Raw genomic sequence first — 23,018 nt, 5'->3', positions numbered from 1 at the left:
GGCAGAGTCCCAGGAACGCTCTTGCCTTGGGGCAGTCCCTTGCCAGTCCCTTCCTGCCTGTTTGGGATCGAGTGGTGCCTTCCAATAGTTGTCCAGTTGCACGTCATGGCCTACTAGATGCGTACAATAGCAAATCCACTGCGAATAATCTACTCAGCCCCATGCGCAAATAAACAAATTGCCATAAAGGTAGTTGTAGAGATAGAAATGAACAGAATCCATCTCTCGCAAAATAAAATATACCCCATCCCATAAATCGCAAAACGCAAAACGCAAAACGCAAAACACCTAATTATCAGGCCATAGATACCGCAACAGTTCCAGATCCTGCGTGACAGCTGGACTATGCACAGCACAGTCCTCCAAAAACCCTAGCATCTCCTCGTTCCATCGTTCCCAGCCATCCGGTAGCGTCTCACGGAGACGGGCACTTGGCGAATGAGCTATACAATAGAAGAGCAAGATCTGACCAAAGAATCTTCAAGAAAAAAGTCAGTTAAAGATTCCCAAACACGTAGTCTTAGGCATCAAAGGAAAACATAGAAGCAAAACTCACTGCGAGCAAAAAGCAAACTTAATCGGAATACAGCTCTTCATTTTCCGGAAGATACCCTGAGTAACCGGCCAGTCCATTGCATTCTGCAGACCGCTGCGCACTTGCACGAAGTCTTCGTCTGTTAGGAGGTGCGGGATGCGGAGAGCTTTGTATAGATACGGACGGCCGATGTGGAAGCGCGCGATCATGTACCGGCCTTTAAGCATGGCGTCTGCTACTGCTATTGCGGGGGAAAGGGGCTGGTTCGGGTCTGTGGGTCTTGATCTTGGGGAGGAGAGGTGGGCTGGCGATGCTACTGAGGCGGGTGGGGAGGTGTGGATGGAGGGTGTTGCTGGGGTTGGGTGGGATGAGTAGGGGGCGTTGTTGAATTGGATTGCTGTTGGGAGGTTGGTGCGCCATTGTTCTAGTTGGTGGTGTAGCTCGGTGTTTATTGCTGGGAGGGGGAATGTTCCTGAATCCGCTAATGGAGGGTGGGTGTTAGAGGGTGCCTGGGTGTCTGGGTGGATTGGCGGGATTACTCACAGTAGAAGTAGAGTGAATGGCGGATCCGCGTGAGGATGATACGGTGGGCTACCTGGGCCAGGAAATGATATTGGAAGTATGAGTCGTCCACTACGCTGGATGAGTTGAAACGGTTCGAGGCGTAGCCGGTTGTTTCGAAGCCGATGAATTTGGGAATTGGGACTTGTTCTTCGAGACGGGAGAGGCCGCTTGGTGGGAGGTGCAGCTCTTGTACGAGGATGGTCTCGTTCATTAGACAGTTCCAGTATACGCGGGATTTCATATCGCCTTCCCATTCATCGAAGTTCACATTATGGCTGTATGCGTCAGTATCATACCAGATGTTTGATTAGGGCAGGACTCACTTTATCAACATTGATAGACAGCAAGTAGCAGCGCGAGAAACCATTGTCCAGGAATCCATCGGACGAGGAATCTGGTTATAATATACACTATAGAAGATGAGTATCAATCTGTGTATAGAGTAAGCTTGGGCATATATACGTACGAGGAAAGAAGGTAGAATTGACAACTCTGGATATCGTTGTCGCACATCAAGAAGCCGATACGTCGTCGAGCCTCATTAAAGAACCGCAGTCCAGGCTGTTCTTCGTACACCACGTTCATCCATTCTGGAGGTTCAAATCGATGGGCCTGAGTACCCGGCAAAGGATAGTTTCCTTCCTGGTAGGCGAGAACCGCGAGACAGCCCAATGCTAGCACGTTAAGCACTAGACAACTCTCGAGATTATATCCAAAGCCACTCTCGATGGCCGTGCCAAGAGTGAAGGAAAAGAAGAACCCCTTGTCCATAATCGGCGTGGAGGGGTTAAAAACACTGAAGAACGCATCCGCCAGACCCCTGATCATTGCCAACGGAAGTATTTCTAGCCAGTGATCTCCCGCTTGTAACGGATAGGGACTGGTAAACATCGGCAGCGGAGGCCGTGCTGATTCCAGTTCAATGACATAGTTTTTCCCGAGCATCTCATAAGCGGCAAGTAATTGCTTCGGGAGGATCTGTCTTGCTCCAGGCCAGACGATGACACCATGCTGGCTGAAAGAAATAGAAATCCGGCCTGCAGAGTCTGACTTTGGTTGATTCTCTTCGAATTCAAAGTCATCTCCATCTCCTGCCGCGGGCGTGAAGTTGTCCCCGATAGAGGACAGCATTGATAGGGGCTGGTTGTCGCCACCAAAGGCAGGCGATAGCTGCGTCTGCGGCTCTCGGACAGGCCGAATTTGGCTCCGAAGAGACTGCAGATCACCCAAGATAGACGTTGGGATATTTTCCAATTTTGTCTCCAGGCGATGGAGAGTGCTCATGATCATCGTGAGAGATTGATCGCGTCTGCATCGTATAAGCGCATGAAATGAAAACCACCGAGGACGACTTACTTTGAAGATTTACGCTCATTATAAACACACTCTAGGCCAAGCGACTTACATAGTCCACACCTCGGCCGCGATTCATCGCATCTGGTCTTTTTCAAGCGACAAGTCTCACACGCCTATTACCTGGGATTAGCGGGCACCGGATGACTCGGTCGCGTCGCGGAAAAAATAGGCGAGGCAAATTGGGCACTTACGACAGTCGCAATGAAGTTCCTGGGTTTCTTGGAGGGTCCGGAGGATTGACCGTGCTCCTCCTCGCCAGGAGAGAGCAGGTCCTGGATGGGCAGCAAGCCATTATTGTCGGGATCGGGCGACATATGTGCACCTGCCCTGGACTCCTCGAGCGAGCGCTTGCTCATTTTGCATCCTCGAGAATGGACCTTTCTCGCGACATCCTGGGGGTTTGATATTGAGTCAGTCGGTTTTTTTATCGCGGAACCCTGGGGGTTCTCGGCCAATCAGAGGCCATCCTGCTATGAATCATCGCCTCCGTCGCGACTTCAATGGGTGATATAAGTCAAACTACTATGTATGTGTGCTAGGGTGTATAAGATTTTGATCTATAGATATGTTTTGGTAGTAGATTCTATGTTGAAGAGATGAAGTGGTTATCAGAGATATATCGTACAATATAGATCCTCAGGTACCGAGTAAATATAAACAACCAGCGTCTTTTGGTTTCGACATAGGAACTAGAACAACCAGAATAAACAATTGCTTTAACTACACGAACCAAATAAGATAACAAATATAAATTCGCCTCCGAAGACAGACAATCAACTTATGTGATCCGCCTACGTGGCCAAGCGTACAATCAGATCCACATAATGTCAACATCATGTCAACACCTGAGGATGTATCTCGTACTCCGTACATCCGTTATCCGGCTGATACATATTCACAGTTCAACCAGACCCAACTCCAAGAGACAGAGCGCGAATCCGTTGCCGATTCCCAACACGACCATTGTACGGAGTACGCTCCCACCGATTCCACTCGCCACAGACTCGAAGTTCAACACGCATCGCCATGACCAGATGAACACAGAGTCTAGATGCAAGCGGAGCTCAATGAGTCCCAATACCATCCGAAGTACTCCATAATCTGTAAATAGAAGCAATAAATGGCCCTCAGAGGTCCATCTGGCGCTGCCTGGTCTCCACTGTATTACTCATTTTTCGTTTCAAATAATAATGGGTCTCTCAACGTCACTCAATTATGAGGTCTTTTTTATTACACTCTGTATTTGGGATTTATTAACTCAAGTGTAACAATGATCCACCTGGAACGGAAAGGGGGATGTCAGGGTGGAATGACGTTGGCAGGACCCTTATGGAATGTGGCATGGGGTCAGGAGGCCGAGGACGGTGTTTTGTTTTGGACCTCCTATACTTTGTACTATATGTTGCCACCGTATTAATAGTAAACACCGAATCTGTATTAATGGATATCAGGGTTTGGGGTATATTAGCATTGAATATACATCCTGATAGCTATAATGTTATCATGGGACATCCGAACAGAGCATACAAGGAACAACGTAGGGTGGATGAACTACAACAACGGAGCCGTAGAAAGCCAATATGCAATATACTGCACATCTAGTAGCCAATTCGCCGACACATTCCCCCCGCAGAGAAGGCGACAGACTCGATCTGTAAGGCGAAAATGGAGGGGACACAACATGCCCGTGTTGACTCGGCAACGTACGAAGAAACTCAAACTGTCAAGCATGAACATACTGAGATAGCAAGAAACTTCTCTCACATGATGCGTCCCCAAAAAAAAAGCCTCAGGGAATAAGGACCCTTGCATCGATCTTGAAAATTCCAATCTCTGCTTTCTTTCCTGCAGCAACGCACAGTCGCACACGGAGAAAAAGAGACCTACAGGAGGCTGGGATCGCCCTACGATGTACAAAGGACATCGTGCAATGCAGATGAATGTTGATGCATGTTGATGCCCTGGAGATTTACATGTAGAACTCTGTACTCCGTAGTCGCACAGGCCATATGCACTGTGCCGGGTCCTTTAAGATATCCTAGTCTCAAGTCACATTGAGCTCGCACTCGGACTTGAATATTTAGAATGTTAAAGTTCTGGTGGCTTCAGCTCGTGTATATAGAAGGTCAAGGAATAGCTCGGCATGCACAGGGTTCTACATATTTGGTATAATATAGGTTAGCCCGATTGAGGAAAACTAGCTGAGACTAAAATCCGGGGAAGTGGCTCCCAGTCTATTCGGCTATCTGACCCCCTCTTTTGGCTTGGCATGTCATTTCTCATGATAAGAGTGATCTCATCATTAGATCAAATACACACTGGCTAAGAAGTATGCATGTATCCTATTCTGTATGTTGTCCAACACTGTTTACCAACCCATCATTGGCCTCCCATAGCACGACTATCATGACCCCTTCAAATACCGACTGAGACGGATTCAAAATTCTCAACTCGCCTGGATATGATCATGGAATGACGATCGTGCGGGGTATGGTAGTGATACCGTCGTCTCTGATAATGATGATTCATTCAAACCGTAGATATCCTATTTATTTGTTTACGCCCAAGGTTGTCTCTTCTGCCTCGGGTCTGGGGACTCTTATCGTCCCTATCGGAGGATACTTCCCCCAGCGCCGGGAGTCTACTCCGTAACTTGTAGAACCTTCGAACTGATAGGTAACTAACCCGTATCTCATATCACATCTCATATCAAAAATACCACATTCGGAAGATAACTCCAGCCCCCTCGGTATCATGGTAGTCAATATGGAGTCATGTACGTGGCTAAAACCATGCAGGCGCCCAAGTATTAAGTGTAAGAGACACGTTTCAATTCATCGCTAGGGGCTGATAGGGCGGTTGTATATAATTTATCGTTGGGGTCGACTGTCATAGGCTGATCGATTTCCTTTGATGCAACACTCCGTAGATGACGAATGCTTAGAGGGGGTTTTATATGTACTGATGCAGCAGATCGTGTACGGACGTTATTGACGTATATGTTATACTCGGCGAGAGACTGCATAACAGAGAACGAGAATGTAATCACGGACCCAACGGCAATGGCTGATGTGTGATGGAGGGGGAGATCAGGACCAGATACTGAGCCGTGCACTTTACTTCCTGCAGATCTCACTGCAATGGATTCAAAGTAGTATCTTGTGTACAACTATATCGGAGCGATGTAATATGCTAGGTACAATGCATTCGTAGATAATGTACCGAAACGAGCTGGTTATGTCCATATCCGATGCACAGCCCAGGAATTCAATTGGGAGGGTTGCGATCTCCGAGAATGAATCAAATGGGGTGATGAGACGCAAAATGGATGGGACGTCGCGTGATGCACAGGAGTTGCCGGAAACCGAAGTCGTGCCACATAGCCACACAACTCTATCGTTTCAAGCGTCCACGTACTGGTACTTCTGAGCATGCTTTGAATCCAAAGGTATATTCCGTACATCGTACCTATCACCTCGAGACCTGCAAGGTTTGGCCTTGCAGGCCGCAGGAAGCGGTCAAACCTGATCCAAGGCCAGACCACCTGGCAGCGAAAGCATTCCCTTCACCGCTTGACAGGGCTGCGTGGGTGTCTGAAAGGTGGTTGGGAATCATGACAGTTGGGAGCACGCTCCACACGAAGTACAACATACGTGTCTTGTACTTTGTACGGAGTAGTTCTTGGGTTGAGATGTTCTCCAACCCCCCATTTACTACTGGAGACGGACACATCAATAACTGGGTCCGATCCAACATACTCCATACTCCCTCAACTCTGGTGATCATCGATATGGTTACCCGCTGATATAGTTAGAGATAGCGTATTGGTAGAACCCCGCAACCATATCGGGGGGGTCAATAATATGGGTCAGACGAATCTTGTCTCATAATATCCCGCGCGGCAAAGAATAACGTTAATAGTGCAGCGAGTGGTGTAACTGGGAGAATCGAGAAGCCAAACCCTGGTCTTTGTCCTGGTCCACTCCGAAACCAGGCCCGCCGTGCATGAGTACCTGCGGAAGGGTACCTTCGTACCTTCCCATAGGCACCGGCCTTGGAAGAGAGCTGGCAGTAGGTATCCGGGGTGGTCCAATCAGAGGAGATCACGCCATCCCACTCTATCGCGTCATGCAGCTTGTAAATAGTGGCCGGATCATGTATTCTGATTGGCTGATCTGCCAAGAATTGGCTGCGCAATTATACGCTTTGGGAGTAGCGCGCCACCTTGATCCGCCCTCGGCCGACGAGACTCCAAGAGCTCCAAGACAAAGGGCTGCCCCTGCTGATGTCGCCCGTCATTGTGACTGGCTTGTGGCCGACCCCGAGTCTCGAGAGTTTAGGATCGAAAGTCTGAAGGCCAGAGAGTTGGAAGTCTGAAATCTGAAAGATAGGGCTGGATGATGTGATAGAGGCAACCAACAATGGAATTTAAACGTTATCGCGTTATCGTAGACCCCGATTCCAACATTCGACAATGAAGTCGATCACGTAGACGTTTGACGTCTTTCCAAGGATAAGGAATGCCTGGAAGGTTCATGAAACTTGGAGAGCCTAGACGGACCCCCCGTTGTCAATACCGGTATTATTTCAATACGTGACCAGTTTCCCCGGGAGACGGAAACGGCCCCAGGACCTGCAGGTGCCGGCCAAAGTCGGTGGGTAACGCAGATCGCACGGATGGACCGTCCACGAGGGGAGACTGGTATCTTACCGTATTACACCGTACAGCCAATCACATGGCCTCTCCAATTCCCCTCACGCCTTTACAACACCTCTCAACTCTCCCTGGCTCCTTCTCTCTCTCCCCTTATACCATCAACATCTCGTTCCCGATCATCTTCTTTTCGCTCTCCTAGATCCCCATCTCTCCTTCCGCCTTTCCTACCTGTCCGAATCATCTCTCCCGCATCACTTCTCCGTCACCTTCCTATTACTTCCAACGCTCCCAAGGTTCCCAAGATTGCCGTGTCTGCTTGCCATCTATATCAAGACATTGCCAACCCCGGACGATTGTACTCTTATACAGCTTCAAGCCTCGAAGGCCGGATTCAGATCTACCTTTGACAGAGTACTACTCTCGACCTCTCCCGTCCTAAACCCCTTTTCCTCCGTCTTCCGGGTCCACCCTGAGCTCGGGTGACTCACTTTCTTCAACTTGATAAAAGTGTCCTCATCCCGGTCTGTCGGATTCAATTTTGCTATCGATACCTCCAGCCTTCGTCACTCCAATCCACACGAAGGTGTCCGCTGCGTTGTGGTCAATCATACGTTTCTTCGGTTGAGCCTGGTCCGAGAGCACTCCCGAAGTTTCATACCTCAGGGGCAACCTGGCATAGAGTATCTCTGCTTTTCCAACTCGGATTAGAAGGGTACTCTACCGGATCCCTCAATTCGCCCAACCAATTTGCCCCAACATTACTACCTGGCCTCATGACTCACTAATCTCAATTATTTATCTTCTTCAACTTGAGTCACGGCCTCGACCTTGAACCCGGTGTTCACAGGATTCTCCCTATACATCTTTGACCTTTTTCAGTTACGATATTACGCAGCGCTTTAACTCGACTCTCTTCGCTTCATCCGGTATCAGGCCGACTTTCCAACCACTTGTCCATTTCTTGACACATTCGTGTCGTCCACCTGGGACCCCTTCCCGTTAACCAACGAAAAACGACATACAAATGAGCACATAACGGTCTTTACCAATTTCCTTAGCATCAACAACCCCCTGGGTTCAACTACGCCTCTGCGCCTCCATTCTCTCCTCTTTTCATCTGTCTATCAACTTCACCAGTACATTTTTTTTATATGACATCTCCTGTCAGGATTCCCTTTCATCTCAACCTCCTGACACCCGGCTTTTCTCGCCCTCTATTTACCTTCGGATCCCGAGCCTGATACCTCTTCTCCTTGTTTTTTAATATTCATTAGCCTGGTTGCTTTTTGTTTATCACACTTCGACGCATTCTTCACAAGCGTAAGTGTTCTTTGAGCGGTTCATAGACCTGTTTTCACTTCATCTCTTTGTTGGAGCATTACATCAGTCCGCTCCCCCTTTTCATCTCATCTCTGCATTCGTCCTTTTTTGGATCATCAGGCCAACATGTCGACCATGGAGTGCTTGAAGGAAGAGTTCGTTGAAGGCCAACTTTTGGATGGTCGTTTCCGAACCGTGGCCCCACTCAACCATGGGTCTTTTGGAATGGTATTCCTGGCTACAGATACCAAGACCGGTCAGGATGTTGCTATCAAACGTCTCATCAAGGCCTCAACGAATTCCGGCTTCGAAGAACTCGAGTGTCACCGACGATTCGGGTTCCACCCGAATTTGGTCAACTTGATTCATACGTTCAACACCGACACTCATACATATCTTGTTTTGGAGTACTGTGCCAATGGGGATTTATACGAGGCCATCCGCCTTAACCGTGGTCCACTGGAGACCGAGCACGTCCGCGATTTCATGCTGCAGCTAATTAGTGCCGTCGACTTCATGCATGCCAATGGCTTGTATCACCGTGACATCAAGCCGGAGAATATCTTCCTGACACAGGACGGTTCCATGAAGCTAGGCGACTTCGGTCTCGCTACGAAAGACTCGTGGTGTTACGAGGCGTGTGTTGGCAGTGACCGCTACATGGCCCCCGAGCAATATGAGCCGACCACGACAGGATACTCCCCCGCCAAGGCCGACATCTGGTCCGTGGGTATCTGCCTGTTGAACATTCTGTTTGCTCGGAATCCATTCGTTACCCCCACTGAGTCCGATGTACTCTTTGCCGACTATGTGCGGGATCGCCAGTCGCTTTTCGATATCTTCCCCAACATGTCGCAGGACACGTACGAGATTCTGACTCATGCCTTGACCATTGATCCCTCCAAGCGGTCTTTGCTGGATGTGCGTGATAGCATCCTCCGCGCGGTCTCGTTCACTACCGACGACGAATCTCTTGACGAGTTTTGCACCGAGGACCGCGAGGTGGTTCCTGCCAGCGCCAACCGCGAACCACTTCGCACCCCATCTCTCCAGAGCCCATATGTCAACCAGGGAGATGCTTTCCCATGGGCCAAGGCGCTCCAGTCGACCCCTCCCCAGGCTATCCGACAACTCTCTGCCATTCCGGACAACGAGAGCTACACCGAGGATCTGTTCCCAGCTTCCGAAGCTGCAGGAACCTCGTGGTTCTCGTCTCGCATGGAATCCCCTTCAGTGGCTTCTGTTTTGGACTCCCAGCTCAGTGAATCCTTTGTCTTGCTCAATCTTCGTAAGCGTGATGATCTCCGCAAGCGTGCGGGCCCGTCTCTTCCTCGCTCTGATCCGGTTTCCATCACTGGATCACTGCCGTCTCACACGACGAAGCCGCTCCCTTCCTTGTCGATGGTCTTTGGTAACAAAGGTGCCGACAAGATCTCAAAGAGTTGGTGCGACATGTGGGACGAAGAAGAGTCTGAGAATGAGGATCTTGCTGTGGCTCAACGACGGGAGCAGAACTCTCGCAGCTGGAGCCAAGAGAGCCAGGGAGCTGCCCTCCCAAGATTGCGCGAGCCGGCCTCCGCTTCCCCCAACCATCGCTCTCACGGCCCAGATGTGGATCTGAAGATGGAACCCCATGTATTGGGGGATCTTTCCTTGGACGAAGACAGCGACTCCAGTGCGTCGAGTAGCACGCCCCGCCCCATGCGGAGCTCCCCACACGAGCCGTCTCGGGCCGATAAGTGGTCCATGCTCGGTGAAGTCCGACGCCAGTACAAGCCCGAGGACGAACTGCACAAGTGTAAGCCCCGCAAGTCGCGTGAGGTGTTTGGCCCCAAGAGTGTTGCTGCCAATACTCGGCGACACGATTGGGGTCGAGGTACTTCCGGATACCACCAGGGCAAGTCCAAGCCCGCATCGCCTGTCGAGGTTCGCCGCCGCCATTTGCTCGAACAGCAGGATTGGCGTAGCCATGTCCCCAGCAGCTTCCTTCCTCTTGATGGAAGCGTTGACGATGATCTCGATCTTGTCGGTGGTTGGCATGAGACTCACTTCTAGGGTTGTCGACATTCACTCGAACTTCACTCACCCTTACCCTATACTCTCCCCTCATTTTGATGTCTGCTTGCATGTTTCGATTCAGTTGGGAAAAAAAGTTCAAAAATGCCCACGATAAAATAAACTTCCGCTTTCTGTCTTATGTCTCTTTGTTCTCGGATTGGGTGTTTCGTCTGTTTCCGTCCGTCCCCAACGGTGCATTGCCACGTGCATTGTATCATCCTCCCTGGTCGTCCACACTGTTTTTTTTCTTCTTCCTGTACAATATCAGACCGAGGATCAAGGACACTGGCGGAGACGACGGATACACAACTACAAAAGGTTAGAAGGCTGGCTCGGAACGCGCTGGTGGATATTTAATTCTGGCGAGAGGCTTTCATACGAACTACACGATTGACGTGGTTTCTTCAGGGAAAGGTGGAATGAGTTGCGGTGAAGTCGATTTGCCTACGTGGTGGAATACCGTGGCCGTTTTCTCTTGATTGTGTTATACTGTAACTAGTTTCGTGGAACAGTCCAAAGGGAAAATCAAACATTATCCACGAAGAATATGATTCTCTGTAATTCATAGATGATGAGTCTGTAGTTGTAGTTGTAGTCTAACTAAGTTGTATATTGAATCCTGAACGTTGCAGCCCTGAAGCTCTCACCGAGTTGAAAGGCGGTCAGGCCCAGCGCGTGGCCGAGATGCCACCGGTCCACTATCACCTGCCATTTATACCAGACGATCCATTTCTTTCTGGAGACCGCCACTTGTCGCCAAGCTAGGGTTTGCTTAATCGCAACCTCCCCCACGTATAGCGAAATACCACTTAGGAGAAATTCCCGTGCCGACTCCTTTACTCCCAGCCACGATGCGCATAGCAAGCAGGTCGAATTCATAGCTTGAACTCACCGAGGGAGTTATACATGCGAGTATCTGATCACCAAATCGACAGCATGTTGACCACAAGACCCTCATTGACCTTTTGGATATACCGCGCCTCGATCATTTTGGCTCTCTGCCACAGCGCGCTCTCCAATGCGACCGCCCAGCCACCCCCGAACGGGGCGCAAACTGCTCACCACACAACACCAGCGACATGTCCAGCGAAGAGTACCTGGCAGACCGAGTCCGAGCTCTTCCATCTGCCGCCGTGTCTGGAGACGCGCTGGGGGCCGGGTCGCGATATCTACCTTGCCTCGGCGCCCGATACAAATGCGACAGCCAACGAGCCGGTCGTGAATCCACCTATAATCCCGAGCGGGACGCCAGGAGAGAGAGCGAAAACGATCGCCGACCAGAGCGCCGAACAGGACCAAGATACGGACTCGCTATTAGACGGTGGTAATTTCCTCTCTTTTGAGGACTGGAAGAAGCAGAACCTAGCGAAGGTCGGACAATCAGCCGAGAATGTTGGAGGGAGCAGACGCGCTGCGGCTGCTGGGAAGGAAGATCGTCGGCAGCCGACTGGAATCAATAATGCTTTGGATTCGCTGGGCGACGATGCCGAGATCGAGTTGGACTTTGGTGGGTTCGGCGCTGAGACGCCCGAGGCTAGTCCTACCGCTTGGGGCTCGCATATCCCGTCTCGCGAGGCTGGGCAGTCGGGGAATGCGGATGGCAGAGGCAATGTGGATGTGCAAGGGCAGGGTGCGCTCCAGAGAGATGCGTCGCGTCGTAAGGATGCGGGCACTACTTGCAAAGAGCGGTTCAACTATGCTTCCTTTGACTGCGCAGCTACGGTCTTGAAGACGAATCCTGAAAGCAAGGGTTCTTCTTCTGTGCTCATTGAGAATAAGGATAGCTATATGCTCAATGAGTGTCGCGCGCAGAACAAATTTCTTGTTCTGGAAATGTGTGATGATATTCTGGTTGATACGGTTGTCCTTGCAAACTATGAGTTCTTCAGCTCCATCTTCCACACGTTCCGGGTTAGTGTCTCCGATCGGTATCCCGCGAAACCAGACCAGTGGAAAGAACTCGGGGTGTATGAGGCACGCAACACTCGTGAGGTGCAAGCCTTCGCAGTAGAGAACTCGCTTATTTGGGCTCGATATCTGAGAATTGAGTTCCTCACGCACTATGGGCATGAGTTCTTCTGCCCCGTCAGCTTGATTCGGGTGCATGGTACGACCATGATGGAAGAGTACAAGCATGGCGAGAGCTCTGATCACGTTGAGGTTGAGGAGTTGGAGGCCAGTGAAGCTATTCAGGTTCCCGAAGACCTGGAGATCAAGCCTGTGGAAATGCCAGTCGAGGAATCTATTCCTGCGGTGGAACCTAGCCAACCTAGCCTTACAGTGGAGGAGATTTGTCCAAACCCTCCATCAGAGGCTGTCTCGCCTTTTGCGACGCATAATGATGGAGATACATGCAGCATTGATGATGGACCGCTTTTTCCGACTCCATCGTCGTCAGCCACAACGGATCAGACCAATCCACCACCGAAACAGAACTCTACTGCTGCAGTTGGAGGTAGTCCCTCCGCGACCAATGTCGCACCACCCGCCCCTTCAAAAGCTGAGGATATCCGAAAACAGGGCGAGCCTGCCAAAAGTGTCGTGGCCGCTCCGGATGCCTCAAGCGTATCTTTCGAGCCTGCTCAGCAGAACGCCACATCCGAGACCGCAGGGAAACCTACTACCAACCCAAAAGAGGAGCAGAACAGCCCTCTTCCAGAATCGACAAGACCTACCAACACTCAACCGCCATCTGCAAATCCCACGACCCAAGAATCCTTCTTCAAGTCCGTCCACAAGCGGCTCCAGATGCTCGAGTCGAACTCAACCCTGTCTCTTCTCTATATCGAGGAACAATCTCGCATCTTGCGCGATGCGTTCAACAAGGTTGAGAAGCGGCAGCTAGCGAAGACATCTACCTTCCTTGAAAGTCTCAACGTCACTGTTCTCAACGAATTGAGAGAATTCCGCGAGCAGTACGACCACGTCTGGAAGTCTGTTGCTCTTGAATTCGAGCACCAGCGCATTCAGTACCACCAAGAAGTCCACTCCCTCAGCGGCCAGCTCGGTGTTCTTGCAGACGAGCTCGTTTTCCAAAAGAGAGTCACCGTGATCCAGAGCATCATGGTCCTCTGCTGCTTTGCCCTCGCCCTGTTCTCACGGGGGTCGGGAAGCAACTATATGGAATTCCCTGCCGTTCAAAGAATGGTCGCTCGGTCCTACAGTCTGCGGTCTTCATCTCCAATTTTCGCCACACCATCGGCTAGCCCGGGGTCGACACGCCCGACTTCGTCCTCATACCGTGAGAACGGTGGCCATCGCAGAAACCTCTCCGACTCGTCCCAAGATAGCGCTACTAGTCCGACCGCTGCTTATTCCCCGCCGACTCCTACGTCTTCTTCTTCTCCAGAACGAGATGTCGGGGAGACAGACAGGGTGGAAGAACCCGTCTCTCCCAAGTCTATGTCTGTGCCTACTCTGGGGACACCACAACCCCGTTCTCAGAGTACACCGCCTGTACTGAATGGGCGGCCTGATGACCTGGACATGACTACACCGGACGATGTCGCCCGGGTTACCGATACTCCACAGTCACCTGAGCTGTGATACTTCCTTTCATGGTATAATGGCTTTAGCCATACTTTATGACCTTGCATTCTGATCTTTATCCACTAGCGTTCTGCATCTGTACACTGTTCTATGTACCCTATTACGTGTATGTTTGGACGACCAATGATTCCCACTTTCTGTGTTTACTATTTTGTTTCCTACTGTGACTGTTATTAGAGTTATCTGCATTCTTTGAATGAAAACCTAGATATCCATAAATACAAGCCTGTATAACAGTAACAATTATCCAAGGTTGAGGGAATATGTTGTGGCGTCATACTCAGTTGCCCGGACAACAATCGAAGCCCACCCAACACACGATTTTCACCTTATCCGAGTTGTTTTTGTCAACCTTCTTCCCTTTTAACTACGCAATCCTCCACGCAATACACATCACTGCCTATCTACACCTCCCTTTAACCCATTCAAATCCCTACACACCCACAAAATGGACGCAACCACACAAGCTCAGCCCCTGGCCGACCGCTCAACCAACACTCACCTGAGCAACGCGAGCGACAAGACCGACCTGAAGGGCTCAGACATCTCATCAATGGAGCACCACCGCCAGGTATTGCAGGGAAAAGTAACAGGCGAGGAGTGAGTACTCCCATATAAAATATCCTATTATTCTTTTCTGCAACGAACTAACCTTCCATAACAGACAACCAACCTCCTACGTCTCACCCTCAGACGACATCATGAGCCCCTGCACAAAGAAATTGAGCGATATCAAGGGCAAGCGGTTCAAGAAGTATGTGATTTCCTTTTCCCACATAGACTTTGAATCGAATCCAAGCTAACCTACTCAACTGCAGTGCCGGCAAGCCCCAATCGTTGTTCGCCAAGCTCGGCAAGAAGAGCTACGAGCAATCTTCAGCCGAGAAGGGCCTTGAGAACTAGATGCGGGTCTTTTGAGGTGTTTCACTTCGATCTTCTTTTCCTTTTCTTCTTTCTCTTTTCTTTCCCCCCAGACTCTGCTTCTATGGTCTTTTCCTTCAATCGCTTTTACTCGGCGCCGGTCGCTGTGTCGGATGCATTGAGGAAAGGCAGATTCGAGATCTTGGATATGAGCAGGTCTGGGTTAGGATTTATTGTTCTTCTATATGTTCTTCTTCTTTTCTTTTCTTTTGTGTGATGACCTGCAATGCCTTTTGCTTTTGCTCTTTTTTTTGTGTGTACGGGGTATGGGATGGATGGATGGAACTGTAATTGGGATATCTCATGGAGCACATTGGAATCAACGCAATCTTTTCTTGGTTGTGACATGGCTATATGCATATGTGTAGAATGTGTAATTCAGGCTGCTAACAATACAGTGTCAGGGCTTAGTCGATTTCCTACAGACCTCGGGATGTTGAATGGACTGCCATTTCGGGAAAGAACTGCAGAAGCAGGGGTAGCTAAGAGATATCTTTTTGGCTTATAGCTGGCTTGAATCTTTGATTTCCCCTTTATTTCTCCTGTTGAATGGCAGTTGTCTGTTCTTTTCTTATTGATATCTCGGCTGTACTCCGTTGTTAACTTGTTAACTAGACCTACTTGCCATATCATAATATTGAACAATGATTGAATACTAATGTTCTGATCCATATACATAGTTCCAAATAGACTTCTGTACAAGTAATCTCGGAGATCTGGCCGATTTACCTTGACGTCGTGAGATATCAAGAATCTCCAAGTCGTCCGGTTAGGAGCTGAGCCGAGGCACTTGGACTCGGCTTCTCCACCTTCTCCGCAATTTTGGATGGGCTGACCTCGTTCTCTTTATATTTCCCTTATATTCCCCGGATCCGTTGATTCTGCTTATATTCTGCATCAATTCAATCATTCTTATATCCAAAATGTCCGCTTCTTCTCGTATTCCGCCCATTGCCCAGCCGTTCGTCAGCGAACAGGCCAAGCGGACCCTCGATCTGGTAATTTATTTCCAATATCCGCAAATCACCAATATTCAGCGCTAACATGACTCCAGGTCGAAGAATTCGTCGAAAAAGATTGCATCCCTGCCGATATCGTCTTCTCAGCCCAGCTTGGCGAGGGGGAGCAGCGATGGAAGACCAACCCCGCCATCTTGGAGTCCCTGAAGGAGAAGGCCAAGAAGATCGGGCTGTGGAACATGTTCCTGCCTAAGAACCACTTCAGCCAGGGCGCTGGATTCTCAAACTTGGAGTATGGATTGATGGCCGAGTTGCTCGGCAAAAGCAAAATTGCCTCGGAGGTGAGTTATTCTATTTTGTCTGGCGCATTGCTTTACTTGCTGGGCAGGTCTTGCAAATTGATACGATTGATCGCTGACTATTGCTTCTTATCAGGCTACCAACAATGCTGCCCCAGATACCGGCAACATGGAGGTGTTCGCCAAGTATGGTAACGACGCACAAAAGAAGCAGTGGCTTGAGCCTCTGTTAGAGGGCAAGATCCGCTCTGCTTTCCTAATGACCGAGCCGGAAGTTGCCTCTAGCGATGCGACAAATATCGAGCTTGACATTCGCCGTGAGGGCAACGAGTACGTCCTTAATGGCTCGGTGTGTACCTCTACAATCCCCTTCTCATCCTCAACATCTAACAGCCAATACAGAAATGGTGGTCCTCCGGCGCCGGCGATCCCCGCTGCGCAATCTACCTCGTAATGGGCAAGACCGACGCCTCCAACCCAGACACCTACAAGCAGCAGTCCGTCATCCTCGTCCCCGCCGGACTCCCCGGCATCACAGTGCACCGCATGTTGACAGTATACGGGTACGACGACGCACCCCACGGCCACGGCCACATCTCATTCAAAGACGTGCGCGTGCCAGCCTCAAACATGGTCCTCGGCGAAGGCCGCGGCTTCGAGATCATCCAGGGCCGCCTGGGACCCGGCCGCATCCACCACGCGATGCGGTCGATTGGCGCCGCCGAGCGCGCGCTCGAGTGGCTGATTGCCCGCGTCAACGACGAGCGCAAGATGACCTTCGGCAAGCCTCTAGTCGCGCACGGCGTGATCCTCGAGTGGATTGCCAAGTCGCGCATTGAGGTCGATGCCGCCCGCTTCGTGGTCTTGAACGCTGCTATCAAGATCGATCAGGGTAATGCCAAGGGCGCGCTCAAGGAGATTGCTCAGGCCAAGGTGCTTGTTCCTCAGACTGCGCTTACTATCATCGATCGCGCGGTGCAGGCTTATGGTGCAGCTGGTATTTGCCAGGATACCCCGCTTGCGTATATGTGGGCTATGATTCGTACGCTGCGCATTGCGGATGGTCCGGATGAGGTCCACTTGCAGCAGCTGGGTAAGCGGGAGAACAAGACTCGCAAGGATGCGGTTATTGCCAAGTTGAATTGGCAGCGGGCGGAGGCGGATCGCTTGCTTGTTGCTTCTGGGTTCAAGCCTAAGAGCCATCTTTGAGTTAATGGGGAGATATAGTTTACATGTAGGGCTAGTTCGGTTGGAATAAGAATGCACGAACATTGCTCCGGTTTTACTTGGTTTTACGTTGGACTTGATAGTCTTAGATGGAAGGAAAGTGACAATGATCAAGTGAATGAATGACTGGTATAAATCGTTATTCAACTCGTAAAACCGAACGCCAAAAAGATGATTCCTCAACAAACATGAACATGTACATGGACATAAACCGTCAATCCCGACATGACATGCAAATCCCATATGTGGGACCATTTATCAATTCATCCACCTCAAGCCCCAATAAGCCCAAGAATGATACCTCGTAGAGCAGAGGGAGAGCTCCGATCTCCCTCGACTCGCCTGCGAGCGCAAGCAACAATGCAAAGGAAATATAAAAGAAAATCACTTTTTAGTAGTCGTCATCCGCAGGGTTGTTGCGCTTGCCCTTGGCCAGGCGCTTGTTTGCCTTGAAGTGCTTCTTCGTGCCGGTGTTGCCTTTCACTTCGGAGACATCCACGCCACGCTCAAGAGCAACCATCATGCGCTCTTTGCGGCCTGTTGGCACCTTGCGCATCTCCTGGCCCTGTTGGGTGTACCGGGCCTGGAAGGGGAGCGTCAGACGGCCGGCAGAGGGGCCGGTTTCTGAGCCGAAAAAGCCTGTATCAAGGTTGCGGGAGGTGCGACCGAGCTCTGGCTCGACGGAAATCTTGGCTACTTCAATGGGGATTTCCGAGTCGACGTCGCCGGTGGGCTCCGCGGTGACCTCTTCTACTGCGGTATGCTTTCCAATCTTGGCTTGTGTGAGCTGAGCTCGGCGTCTCTCAGGAAGATGGGCGACGTCATATAGGTCGCTGTTGAAGTCGACGCTGTCAATTGGAGTTTCGTCCTCGCCAACTGGTGGAGGGTTGACCCAGAGAAGCTTGCCGTTGACATAGTCCTTGAGGACGTATCGTGCAGCGCGGGACTCGTCGGGCTGACCAATACCCTGGGTGGAGAAACCGCGGGCGCGAGCATAGGCACGCAGAATCTCGCTGGCAGTGGGGACGCCAGTGCCGCCTTCTTCGATGGGACGCATTCTGAGCTTCACACCGTAAACCTGCTCAATGAAATGCTTGGGGATACGCTTGGCGACAATACCGGCGGGACCGGTGAACTCGCGCTGCTGGTCGATGGGCAGCACACCATTAACGACCAACTCGGCCTTAGTGGTGGCGAAGTTGGGGAACACGAGACCGGGACAATCGCACAGCATAATCTCCGGCGAAAGGTAGAGAGTCTGGAAATGCTTGGTCTTACCGGGTGTGGCAGAGACAGAAACCTTCTTCGCACCGAGAAGGGCGTTGATGGTACTGGATTTACCCACATTAGGGTAACCGACCAGACCGATTGTAGTCTTACGCTTGGGCTCGCTAGACTCGTCATCTTGTGGTAGTGATTCTGGGGAGTTGGCCAGGAAAAGCTCTTCCAGTTCGTCAGTGTCCAGAATGTGTGGCCCAAGCGAGCGCTCAGGGTCGGCAAGCTTAGCCCTTTCTTCCTCCACTGTATCCTCCTTCTGGTATCCATCATCTTCATTGGAGTGTATGTCGATATGTTGCGCCGACTGGGCGAGTTCATCATCGGAATCAAGTTCTTTCTCTTGCAAAGCGAGGGCCTCGTTCTTCTCTTTAGCGAGATGAGCAGAGAAGAAACGGAAGTTAATCTTGTGCTTCTCAAAGTACGCAGCCCAAGCTTCTCTTTGCTTCAGACTCAACATATCCGCCTTGTTAACCAACAGCAAATTCTGCTTTCGGGGATCGATTTCCTTGACATAACTCTCCAGATCCTCCGAACGGAACTGCAACGGGTTTCGCGCATCGACAATCTGCACAATAAGATCGGACCGCTCAATAACTCGCCACAACTGGCGCCAGACCTCCAAATTGCGCTCGAATGGAGTCATCAGCAGATCATGGTTCTCAATCAGCTCAGCCAGTCCTCGTCTCCAGTCCAACAGACTTTGTTTCTCCATCGTTTCTAGTTCATTTCGAGTCGTGGACTGGTCCCACTTGGGTCGTCGGGGAACAGTCAGGCGGTCTTTATTTTTCTGGTGCTTCAGGAAAGCTTTCCTCTCTTCTGTGGGGGTGAGAAGGAAGGGGTTCTTCTGATCGGAGTGGATGATCTTGACGTTGTTGATTTTTTCAGCGGTAAAGTCGGTTCCAGCTAGTTCGGCGGTACTCAGGAATTCGTCGAGCGCTGCCTGCTCAGTGATACTGCGCATCTTGACCCACGATGCCTCCTTCGCCTCGTTGGTGACGTAGGTTTCACCATTGACACCTGTGCGCTGGATGGCATTGTTGTGAGAGACCTTCTTTTGAGCCGATGCTTTGCCCTTTCCGAACCGATCGTTCATGAGACTGGAACCCAGTCCCACGGATTTCTTAGATTTAGGTAAAACCATGATGGCGATGGCTTTCGATTCCCTAAAATCGAGAAAAGTTGTAGGAAGTAAAAAATTAAGTCGAGACACAACCCCCACCTGAAAAGGGAATTTTGGATTATTCAGACGGATAAGATAACGCTGACTAAGCCCCTCTATGGCGGGATGGCCATCTAGGTAAGGAAGTATATGGCCATGTTTTGTACTTTTTGCAGGTTTTTATGGTTATTTTAGTTGTATATGGTAAATATAGGAGCAGAAAATAGTTGAAGCCATATCTGAGGACCAATATAGTCTATAACTAGGGCTTCTGGTTCAATATGTATACTATTGATGCGGGCCTTGAAGCGCCGAGCCCAATGAATACCCAAGCCTCCAAGCGAAGTTGCACAATGAGTCAAATCAGAATTAAACGAATAGAGTGGAACTGGAAAAGAACCACCCCCCCCCCCTAAACATCGTATACTACTAACTACTCCGACAGTTCAGATTCTGAGGACCCCGGAGAACGAGGGGCGATAAGCTACACGTGACCCTATCAATCCCACTTTTTCCCTTTTTTCTGCGATATCAAAAATTTGACCAAAGCAAAGATGCCGCCCAAACAGTGGATGTACGTATCGCATAAGGATGATTATGGCGTCAAAGCTGACATGCCCCTAGTGACAAGAAGAACGCGAGCAAGTTCCAGCTCTTTCACCGGTCTCAAAATGACCCGTTGATCCACGATACCAGTGCGGAGGACCGTTTCCTGTACCAGGTCGGAGGCCCCGCGCCTGCGCCCTCATCGAACACCTCGAAGAAGACATTGCCAAATTTGTCTGACCTCCAGTCCGAATACGGCGATAGTGCCCGCAAAAATGAGGGCGAGGCTGCCAACTACGGCGTCTATTACGATGACTCCAGCTACGATTACATGCAGCATCTCCGCGAGCTGGGAAGCGGCAGCGGAGATGCATACTTTGTCGAAGCCAAGAATGAGAAGGCTAAGGGTAGGGCTGGCCGAGGGATGAAGCTGGAAGATGCGCTGCGGCAGGTCTCGCTCGTGGATAAAGATACCTATGGTTCGGGCGCCTCCGTTGGTCCCAGTCTTTATGGCTCACAATATGGCGATATGCGCTCGACCACTTCATCCTTTATCCGCAAGCCAACCTACCAGGATCAGCAGAACGTCCCAGATGCAATTGCTGGATTCAAGCCTGACATGGACCCGCGGCTGCGAGAGGCGCTGGAGGCTCTGGAGGACGAAGCCTTCGTCGAGGATGGCGACGCTGACGGAATCTTTGGAGAATTAACAGCTAATGCGGAGGAAATGGATGAGGGCGACTGGGAGGATTCCCTGTTCGACGACGAAGTCGATGATGAGGGATGGGAGTCGGATGCTACGGAGAAAGCGCCCGTGCAACCGGACAGCACCGAGGCTCATCGCTCAATGGAAGATGAACTGCCAGAAGAATCTGTAAAGCCACCAATGGATGCAGGCGAGATGCCCGAGCCTGATAAGCCGGCTCCCGATATGCAGCCCACTGACCAGAGTTGGATGAGCGAGTTCGCCAAGTTCAAAAAAGATGCCAAGGCTGGCAATGCTCCCACACCAGCTGCACCTACAATCGCAGCATCGCAGACGATGGCGTCGACCACCTTCACTGTTGGCGGAACGCCAATTCGCCGGAAGAAGCGCAAGGGTGCTCTGACCAACCCGTCTGCGTACTCCATGACTTCGTCCGCTCTGGCTCGTACTGCCGGCCACCGTCTCCTTGACGACCGATTTGACAAGGTTGAGCAGCTCTACGCTCTCGACGAGGAGGACGAATTTGATGACAGCATGTCCATGATCAGCGGGATGACAGGTGCAACCGGCATGACGGGCATGACGGGCATGTCCACCACATCATCCATAGCCCCTAGTCTGATCGATGGTAACGGCGAAGCCGTGCACAGCAGCAGCACCTTCAACAACGTCATGGACGACTTCCTCTCCAGCTGGGACCCCAATACCAGTGGACAGGCGAAGCGACACGGCGCCAAGCACAAGCGTGGCAGGAACGGTAACGAGGCCATTGGTATCAGAATGCTCGACGAAGTGCGATCCGGTCTCGGCCCAGCTCGACTCCAAGGCGTGAAAGGCAAGGTTTCGGGAAAAGCTTAGATGAAGATTTACACTGCATATGAGACGACGGGAGCTCCCAGTCATGACATGGCGTTTGGTTTTTATTATTTATTTTATTACGGCATTCCTGTGCGTTAGGGTTGATATCTCTTGATGGCTAGAGCAAAAGTTATGTTTATGTCTCGATGCTCTATATGTCTCCATGGACGAGTACTTTTTCTACAATAGCCCACGAATCCACTCGTAATGCACTGATATCGTAGAAACGAGACTGCTGCTTTTCATCATAAAGAACAGCCAGGATCCCTTCCTGCCGCGCAGCCTGAACATCGCGAATCGCATTATCACCGAAGTATACAATATCTTCAGCGGCGATACCATATTTCTCCAGCACGGCACCAAACAGCCCATCAATCTTAGACTTCCCGACCTCGTTCGTCGTCACAAGCACATCAATGTAAGGCCGTATCCCGAGTTCCTGGACTGTCCACTCCTGCGCATCCGCCGGACCCTCAGTAATGACAATGATTTTCTTTCCCAGTTCTCGCAAAGTTTGCAAAAGATGCAATCCACCCGGCTTGAGAGTCAAGTTTTCGCGTAGAGAGTCTCGATATACCTCTAACAGACGACTCAGGAAAGAGTCATCAGTGAGCCCGTGCGTCTGGAGAAGACGCCCGAACCGTTCGCGCCGATACTCGCTTGAAGTCCTCCCATCTGTGAAGGCGTTTGCGGTTGTATTGCGCAGGATATCTTGGTATGTATTCTTGAGAGTATCAACGCTGGTCTTGTTGTTTGAGGCGTGAATCGTTTCGAAGACGCGGACCGAGGCATTGGCAGAGGCCCGTCGGAATTCGTGGAGCGTGTCATCTAGATCGAAGCCGAACCAGAATTTTGAGAGGATAATTCCTTGGATAGACATGGGGTATTTCAGAGTGGTCATTCTGGGTCCTTCTGCGTGATTTTGGTGTAATCGAATAGAAATGGTGGATCCATAGTGGGTGACTCAGATGGTCTGATAGCCTCAACCATCAGTATATTACAGACTCGCTATTATTTTCAAGAGAT

The 23,018-nt window shown here is 50.6% G+C and overlaps 8 protein-coding genes across 8 annotated transcripts; 5 read left to right on the top strand and 3 right to left on the bottom strand.

The window, feature by feature from the left end:
* Positions 1-288: 288 nt before the first annotated feature.
* LCP9604111_5574 (uncharacterized protein) lies at positions 289-2,811 on the bottom strand (the record flags this gene model as incomplete). The annotated part of the gene is made up of 7 exons (XM_039073399.1): positions 289-478; positions 557-1,016; positions 1,079-1,374; positions 1,423-1,509; positions 1,566-2,408; positions 2,456-2,568; positions 2,647-2,811. 7 exons carry the CDS (start codon positions 2,809-2,811, stop codon positions 289-291), a joined length of 2,154 nt encoding a protein of 717 aa, XP_038928536.1.
* A 5,747-nt stretch (positions 2,812-8,558) lies between these two features.
* LCP9604111_5573 (putative serine/threonine protein kinase) lies at positions 8,559-10,487 on the top strand (the record flags this gene model as incomplete). The annotated part of the gene is made up of 1 exon (XM_039073398.1): positions 8,559-10,487. The coding sequence occupies one exon, from the start codon at positions 8,559-8,561 to the stop codon at positions 10,485-10,487; it is 1,929 nt and encodes a 642-aa protein (XP_038928535.1).
* A 939-nt stretch (positions 10,488-11,426) lies between these two features.
* Positions 11,427-14,036, top strand: LCP9604111_5572 (Sad1/UNC domain protein; the record flags this gene model as incomplete). The annotated part of the gene is made up of 1 exon (XM_039073397.1): positions 11,427-14,036. One exon carries the CDS (start codon positions 11,427-11,429, stop codon positions 14,034-14,036), a length of 2,610 nt encoding a protein of 869 aa, XP_038928534.1.
* A 451-nt stretch (positions 14,037-14,487) lies between these two features.
* On the top strand, positions 14,488-14,942 carry LCP9604111_5571 (Spo12 family protein; the record flags this gene model as incomplete). Its single annotated transcript, XM_039073396.1, has 3 exons — positions 14,488-14,639; positions 14,704-14,793; positions 14,858-14,942. 3 exons carry the CDS (start codon positions 14,488-14,490, stop codon positions 14,940-14,942), a joined length of 327 nt encoding a protein of 108 aa, XP_038928533.1.
* A 941-nt stretch (positions 14,943-15,883) lies between these two features.
* LCP9604111_5570 (uncharacterized protein) lies at positions 15,884-17,427 on the top strand (the record flags this gene model as incomplete). Its single annotated transcript, XM_039073395.1, has 4 exons — positions 15,884-15,958; positions 16,015-16,260; positions 16,355-16,567; positions 16,621-17,427. The coding sequence occupies 4 exons, from the start codon at positions 15,884-15,886 to the stop codon at positions 17,425-17,427; spliced, it is 1,341 nt and encodes a 446-aa protein (XP_038928532.1).
* A 409-nt stretch (positions 17,428-17,836) lies between these two features.
* Positions 17,837-19,864, bottom strand: LCP9604111_5569 (ribosome biogenesis GTPase LSG1; the record flags this gene model as incomplete). The annotated part of the gene is made up of 1 exon (XM_039073393.1): positions 17,837-19,864. One exon carries the CDS (start codon positions 19,862-19,864, stop codon positions 17,837-17,839), a length of 2,028 nt encoding a protein of 675 aa, XP_038928531.1.
* A 572-nt stretch (positions 19,865-20,436) lies between these two features.
* On the top strand, positions 20,437-21,992 carry LCP9604111_5568 (ribosome biogenesis protein LTV1; the record flags this gene model as incomplete). The annotated part of the gene is made up of 2 exons (XM_039073392.1): positions 20,437-20,456; positions 20,507-21,992. The coding sequence occupies 2 exons, from the start codon at positions 20,437-20,439 to the stop codon at positions 21,990-21,992; spliced, it is 1,506 nt and encodes a 501-aa protein (XP_038928530.1).
* A 151-nt stretch (positions 21,993-22,143) lies between these two features.
* Positions 22,144-22,893, bottom strand: LCP9604111_5567 (HAD family hydrolase; the record flags this gene model as incomplete). The annotated part of the gene is made up of 1 exon (XM_039073391.1): positions 22,144-22,893. One exon carries the CDS (start codon positions 22,891-22,893, stop codon positions 22,144-22,146), a length of 750 nt encoding a protein of 249 aa, XP_038928529.1.
* Positions 22,894-23,018: the final 125 nt, after the last annotated feature.

Source organism: Penicillium roqueforti (assembly GCF_015533775.1).
Source record: "Penicillium roqueforti strain LCP96 04111 chromosome Unknown scaffold_13, whole genome shotgun sequence".
Classification (NCBI taxonomy): Eukaryota; Fungi; Ascomycota; class Eurotiomycetes; order Eurotiales; family Aspergillaceae; genus Penicillium; species Penicillium roqueforti.
The sequence above is the reverse complement of the archived record's forward strand: the minus strand, read 5'-3'. Positions and strand labels throughout refer to the sequence as shown.